This window comes from Cebus imitator, unplaced genomic scaffold (genome assembly GCF_001604975.1).
Source record: "Cebus imitator isolate Cc_AM_T3 unplaced genomic scaffold, Cebus_imitator-1.0 Scaffold494, whole genome shotgun sequence".
In the NCBI taxonomy this organism is placed as follows: domain Eukaryota; kingdom Metazoa; phylum Chordata; class Mammalia; order Primates; family Cebidae; genus Cebus; species Cebus imitator.
The window spans coordinates 1,331,190-1,339,142 of record NW_016107809.1 but is presented as its reverse complement, the minus strand read 5'-3'; the positions used below and the strand labels follow the sequence as shown (position 1 = coordinate 1,339,142).

Here is a 7,953-nt window from a genome sequence, read left to right as displayed (position 1 = left end):
AACCAACCCAAATGCCCATCGATGATAGACTGGACAGGGAAAATGTGGCACATATATACCATGGAATATTACGCAGCCATCAAAAATGATGAGTTTGTGTCCTTTGTACGGACATGGATGAACCTGGAAACCATCATTCTCAGCAATCTGACAGAAGAGCAGAAGATCAAACACCACATGTTCTCACTCATAGGCGGTGTTGAACGATGAGAACACATGGACACAGGGAGGGGAGCACTACACACTGGGGTCAGTTGGGGGGAAATAGGGGAGGGACGGAGGGGGTGGGGACCTGGGGAGAGATAGCAAGGGGAGAGATGCCAGATGTAGGTGACGGGGAGGAAGGCAGCAAATCACACTGCCACGTGTGTACCTATGCAACAATCTTGCATGTTCTTCACATGTACCCCAAAACCTAAAATGCAATAAAACAAATAAATGGAAAAAAAGAATAAACTGAATTAATAATTAATGATTCATTATGATCTCACTGATTTGACTCCAACTAACTCACAAGTCAAAAGAATTTTGTGTATTTCCTTATAATTAGGAATACAGTAAAAGGTATCTTATTGTGAACTATATATTAAAATGATCATCATGATTAACTTTTAAAACACAAATCTGAATTTGCCACTTTAGTAGGGAACTGACTATTCTATCTACAATTTTGTCATATGAACTTAGCACATCAGTTAAAGAAAACACAACTGTAACCTTCTACATAAAATATATGCTTTTAAAATAAAGCCCCTATCATATGGATTAATGAAATTTTTTTTAACTTAAAAACTATCTGAAAATTTCTTATATAGGAAATGGAGATAATAAAATTAGTGATAAGAACAAATTAGGAATAACAGGAGGAATCATACTCATCTCTTCTTCAAAAAGAAAAAATATAATTCAAGGAGGAAGAGAATACAACATATGCTTGGCAACAATACTTATAACATTGGTCAAATTCTCTAGGCACTAGTATAAAAAGGAAAGAAATTGTGTGGCACACCTTTGAAACAAGATGAGAAGATTATAAAAGACTTTAGAAATCCACCTTAGGTCAGACAGCTTCTAGCTTAATTATTCTGAGGTCTTCAAGGATAATGTAAAAATATTCACATGCTCTGATCTGGCATGGAACTTTGGATAAATGCTTCAATTTCTTAAAAATAAATTTACGTTTTGCATTAAGGTTTTCTTCAGTGCTTTTCAGGAACTTATTTCTCAAATCATTGTTTAAGTTGGCACTTTCACAGTTTACTGCCAAAGAAATGCTTGTACTCTTTTACCCCAAATGAAAGGTATGTTACAATATGACAAATGTTGGGATGGTATATGATGTATAAAATTCTTAATAGTTCCCATGTGCAGAATACTTATAACCTTTGCTCTAAATCAATACAAATTTATGTTTTATAATACCTTATATCTAAATTTGAAAAAGTAACAGTGAATGAATGAATAAATACAAACTCTTACCACTTGGCAATACAACAACCGGCTCTGTAAACCTTTGTTCATCTGCTAATGGTAGGTTGAGGGAGATTATTAACACCATTCCCAAACTGGTTCCAACAAACAGACAAGGAGAGATGGTAGAGTCATTTTTCCGTGCAAATGATTCCATGAAGTATAGTGCTGTAATTGCTTCTTTAGAATCTTTGTCAATACTGGAGATGCTAGAGCTTCTAGAACGATTATAGGAATTTTCTCGGTTTTCTATGGAAATAAATAAAAAACCCCACAAAATTGTTAGTGTATGTCCACAACAAGTAAGGTCAGATTTAATTTATAAAAATCAAAATTAGAGGCTGGCAAGATGGCCAAATAGGAACAGCTCTAGTGTGCAGCTGCCAGCAAGATCGACGCAGAAAACAGGTGATCTCTGCATTTCCAATTGAGGTACCTGGTTAATCTCATTGGGACTGGTTGGTCAGTGGGTGCAGCCCAAGAAGGGCAAGCCAAGGCAGGGTAGGCCATTGTTTCACCTGGGAAGCACAAGGGGCCAGGGAAATCCCTCTCCTGGCCAAGGGAAACCATTAGGGACTGCCCCCTGCACTCCAGCCCAGATACTGTGCTTTTCCCATGGCCTTCACAACCCACAGACCAGGAGATTACCTCTGATGCCTACAACACCAGGGCCCTGGGTTTCCAGCACAAAACTGGGCGGCTGTTTGGGAAGACACCCAGCTAGCCAAAGCAGTTTTTTTTTTCATACCCCAGTGGTGCCTGGAACACCAGCATGACAGAACCATTCACTTCCCTGGAAAGGGAGCTGAAGCCAGGGAGCCAAGTGATCTGGCTTGGTGGTTTCCCCCACCATGAAGACCAGCAAGCTAAGATCCACTGGGTTGAAATTCTCACAGCCAGCACAGTCTGAGCTTGACTTGTGACCTTTGAGTTCAGTGAAGGGAGGGGCATTAACCATTGCTGAGGCTCCAGTAGGCGATTTTAATATCACAGCTGGGAAGTTTGAACTGGGTGGAGTTCATGCAGCTCAGCAAGGCCTCTGCAGGCAGACTATGTCACTAGACTCCCCTCTTACTGGGCAGGGCATCTCTGAAAAAAGGCAGCAGTCCATCAGGTACTTATAAATAAAGTCCCCACCTTTCTGGGACAGAGCACCTGGTAAAAGGGGCGGTTGTGGGTACAGCTTCAGCAGACTTAAATGTCCCTGCCTGGCAGCTCTGAAGAGAGCAGTGGATCTTCCAGCACAGCATTCAAGTTCTGAAAAAGGAAAGACTGCCTCCTCAAGTGGCTCCCTGACCCCAGGTATCCTGAGTGGGAGACAAATCCCACTAGGGGCCGACAGACACCTCATACAGGAGAGCTCTGGCTAGCATCTGGTGGGTACCTTTCTGGGAGGAAGCTACCAGAGGAGGGAACAGGCAGAAATCTTTGCTGTTCTGCAGCCCCCACTGGTGATTCCCAGGCAAGCAGGGTCTGGAGTGAACCTCCAGCAACTAAAGCAGACTTTTTTTACATTTTTAAATTGCTGGGTGCAGTGGCTTGCACCTATATGATAAGAGCAGAAGGGTCTGACTGTTAGAAGAAAAACAAACAAACAGAAAGAAATAGTTTCAACATCGACAGAAAGGATGTCCATTCAGAGACCCCATCCAATGGCCACTAACTTCAAAAACCAAAGGTAAATAAAATCCACGAATATGGGAAGGAACCAGTACAAAAAGGCTAAAAATTCCAAAAACCAGATCACCTCTTCTCCTCCAAGGGATCACAACTCCTCACCAGCAAAGAAACAAAACTGGACAGAGAATGAGTTTGACGAATTGACAGAAGCAGGCTTCAGAAGGTGGGTAATAACAAACTTCTCCAAGCTAAAGGAACATGTGCTAACCCAATCCTAGGAAGCTAAGAACCTTGAAAAAAGGTTAGACAAAATGCCAACAAGAATAACCAGTTTAGAGAAGAACATAAATAACCTGAGTAGCTGAAAAATACAGCAAGAGAACTTCATGAAGCACACACAAGTATCAATAGCTGAATTGATCAAGCAGAAGAAAAAATATCAGAGATTGAAGATTGACTCAATGAATTAAAGTGAAAAAACAATTAGAGAAAAGAGAGTGAAAATAAATGAACAAAGCCTTGATGAAATACAGGATTACGTGAAAAAACCAAATCTATGTTTGATCAGTGTACCTGAAAGTGATGGGGAGAATGAAACTAAGTTGGAAAACACTCTTCAGGACGTTATCCAGGAGAACTTCCCCAGCCTAGCAAGGCAGGCCAACATTCAAATTCAGGAAATACAGAACACCACAAAGATACTCTTCAAGAAGAGCAACCCCAAGACACATAATTGTCAAATTCACCAGGGTTGAAATGAAGGAAAAAATGCTAAGGGCAGCCAGAGAGAAAGGTCGGGTTACCCACAAAGGGAAACCCACCAGATTTACAGGGGATCTCTTGGCAGAAACCCTACAAGCCAGAAGAGAGTGGGGGCCAATAGCTGACATCCTTAAAGAAAAAAATTTTCAACCTGGAGTTTCATATCCAGCCAAAGAAGCTTCATAAGGAAAGGAGAAATAAAATCCTTTATGGACAAGCAACTGCTGAGAGATTTTGTCACCATCAGGCCTGCTTTACAGGAGTTCCTGAAGGAAGCACTAAACATGGAAAGGGACAACTGTTACCAGCAACTGCAAAAACATATTAAATTGTAAAGTCCATCGACACTATGAAGAAACTGCATCAACTAACAGGCAAAATAACGAGCTAACATCATAATGGCAGGATAAAATTCATACATAACTATATTAATCTTAAATGTAAATGAGATAAATGTCCCAATTAAAAGACACAGACTGGCAAATTGGTTAAAGAGTCAAGACCCATCGGTGTGCTGTATTCAGGAGATGCATCTCAAGTGCAAAGATACTCATAGGCTCAAAATAAAGGGAAGAAGGAATATTTACCAAGCAAATGGAGAGAAAAAAAAAAAAGCTGAGATTGCAATCCTGGTCTCTGATAAAAGAGACTTTAAACCAACAAAGATCAAGAGACAAAGAAGGGTATTACATAATGGTAAAGAGATCAATGCAAGAAGCACTAACTATCCTAATTACATATGCACCCAATACAGGAGCACCTAGATTCATAAAGCAAGTTCTTAGAGACCTACAAAGACACTTAGACTCCCACACAATAATAGCAGGAGACTTTAACACCCCATTGTCAATATTAGACAGATCAATGAGACAGAAAATTAACAAGGATATCCAGGACTTGAACTCAGCTGTGGACCAAGCGGACCTAATAGACATCTACAGAACTCTCCACCCCAAATCAACAGAATATACATTCTTCTCAGCACCACATTCATCACATTTACTCTAAAACTGACCACATAATTGGAAGTAAAACACTCCTCAGCAAATGCAAAAGAATGGAAATCACAAGAAACAGTCTCTCAGACCACAGTGCAATCAAATTAGAACTCAGAATTAAGAAACTCGCTCAAAACCACACAGCTACATGGAAACTGAACAACCTGCTTCTGAATGACTATTGGATAAATAATGAAATGAAGGTGGAAATAAATAAGTTCTTTGAAACCACTGAGAACGAAGACACAATGTACCAGAATCTCTGGGACACATTTAAAATAGCGTGTAGAGGGAAATTTATAGCACTAAAAAGAAAAATTTATAGTACTAAAAAGGAAGAAAGAAAGACATAAAATTGACACTGTAATGTCACAATTAAAAGAACTAGAGGAACAAGAACAAATTCAAAAGCTAGCAGAAGACAAGAAATAACTAAGATTAGAGCAGAACTGAAGGAGATAGGGAAACAAAAAACCCTTCAAGAAATCAATGAATCCAGGAGCTGGGTTTTAGAAAAGATCATAAAATAGATAGACTACTGGCCAGATTAATAAAGAAGAAAAGAGAGAAGAATCAAATAGATACAATAAAAAATGATAAAGGAAATATCACTAACAATCCCACAGAGATACAAACTACCATCAGAGAATACTATAAATACATCTGCGCAAATAAACTAGAAAATCTAGAAGAAATGGATAAATTCCTGGACACAGACACCATCCCAAGACTAAACCAGGAAAAGTCAAATCCCTGAATAGACCATTAGCAAATTCTGAAATTGAGGCAGGAATTAATAGCCTACCAACCAAAAAAAAGTCCAGGACAAGACAGGTTCACAGGTAAATTCTACCAGAGATAGAAAGAGGAGCTGGTACCATTCCTTCTGAAATGATTCCAAACAATACAAAAAGACAGACTCCTCCCTAACTCATTTTATGAGGCCAGCATCATCCTGATTCCAAAACCCGGCAGAGATGCAATGAAAAAAGAAAATTTAGGCCAATATTCCTGAGGAACATCAATGCAAAAATCCTCAAAAAAAAACCTGGCAAACTGAATCCAGCAGCACATCAAAAAGCTTATCCATCATGATCAGGTCAGCTTCATCCCTGGGATGCAGGGTTGGTTCCAGATACACAAATCAATAAATGTTATCCAACACATAAACAGAACCAATGAGAAAAACCACATGATTATCTCAATAGATGCAGAGAAGGCCTTTGACAAAATTCAACAATGCTTTATGCTAAAAACTCTCAGTAAACTAGTTATTGATGGAATGTATCTCAAAATAATAAGAGCTATTTATGACAAATCCACAGCTAATATCATATTGAATGGGCAAAACCTGGAAGCATTCCCAGCACAAGACAATGATGCCCTCTCTCACCACTCTTACTCAACATAGTATTGGAAGTTCTGGCCAGGGCAATCGGGCAAAAAAAGAAATAAAGCATATTCAATTAGGAAAAGAGGAAGTCAAATTGTCTCTATTTACAGATGACTTGATTGTATATTTAGAAGACCCCATTGTCTCCAAATCTCCTTAAGCTAATAAGCAACTTTGGCAAGTCTCGAATACAAAGTCAATGTGCAAACCACAAGTATTCCTATGCAACAATAACAGACAAACAGAGAGCCAAATCATGAGTGAACTGCCATTCACAACTGCCACAAAGAGAATAAAATACCTAGGAATACAACTAACAAGAGATGTGAAGGACTTCTTCAAGTAGTACTGCAAACCACTGCTAGAGGAAATAAGAGAAGACACAAACAGATGGAAGAACATTCCATGTTCATGGTTAGGAAGAATAAATATCATGAAAATGGCCATACTACCCAAAGTGATTTATAGATTCAATGCTATCCCCAACAAGCTACCATTGACTTTCTTCACAGAATTGGAAAAAAAACCCCTTAAATTTCATATAGAACAATCCTAAGCAAAACAAAACAAAAAAACAAAGCTGGAGGCATCATGCTACCTGACTTCACACTATGCTACAAAGCTACAGTAACAAAAACAGCATGGTACTGGTACCAAAACAGATATATAGACCAATGGAACAGAACAGAGGCCTCAGAAAGAATACCACACATCTACAACCATCTGATCTTTGACAAACTTGACAAAAACAAGCAATGGGGAAAGGATTCCCTATTTAATAAATGGTGTTGCGACAACTGGCTAGCCATACGCAGAAAACTGAAACTGGTTCCCTTCCTTACACCTTGTACAAAAATTAACTCAAGATGGATTAAACATTTAAATGTAAGACCTCAAACCATAAAAAACTCTAGAAGAAAACCTAGGCAATACCATTCTGGACATAGGCATGGGCAAGGACTTCATGACTAAAACACCAAAAGCAATGGCAACAAAAGCCAAAATTGACAAATGGGATCTCATTAAACTAAAGAGCTTCTGCACAGCGAAAGAAACAATCATTATAGCGAACTGGCAACCAACAGAATGGGAAAAATTTTTTGCAATTTACCCATCTGACAAAGGGCTAATATCCAGCATCTACAAGGAACTTTAACAAATTTGCAAGAGAAAAACAAGCAACCCCATCAAAAAGTGGGCAAAGGATACGAATAGACACTTCTCAAAAGAAGACATTTATGCAGCCAACAAACATAAGAAAAAAAGCTCATCATCACTGATCATTGGATAAATGCAAATCAAAATCACAATGAGATACCATCTCACACCAGTTAGAACAGCAATCATTAAAAAATCAGGGGACAACAGATACTGGAGAGAATGTGGAGAAATAGGAATGCTTTTTCACTGTTGGTGGGAATGTAAATTAGTTCAACCATTGTGGAAGACAGTATGGTGATTCCTCAAGGATCTAGAACTAGAAATACCATTTGACCTGCAATCCTATTACTGGGTATATACCCAAAGGATTATAAATCATTTTATTATAAAGGCACATGCACATGTATGTTCATTGTGACACTGTTCACAATAGCAAAGACTTGGAACCAACCCAAATGTCCATCAATGATAGACTGGATAAAGAAAATGTGGCACATATACACCATAAAATACTATAGAGCCATTAAAAGGATGAGTTCACGTCCTTTG

The 7,953-nt window shown here is 38.8% G+C and overlaps 1 protein-coding gene across 7 annotated transcripts in view; it reads right to left on the bottom strand.

Moving 5' to 3' along the window:
• STXBP5L (syntaxin binding protein 5 like) overlaps positions 1-7,953 on the bottom strand; it is a 419,550-nt gene that overhangs the window by 38,228 nt on the left and 373,369 nt on the right. For all 7 annotated transcript variants that reach the window (XM_017513535.1, XM_017513534.2, XM_017513536.2 and 4 more), the window contains one exon: positions 1,480-1,719. In XM_017513535.1, coding sequence (XP_017369024.1) covers positions 1,480-1,719 — 240 coding nt within the window. The remainder of the gene's footprint in view (positions 1-1,479; positions 1,720-7,953) is intronic.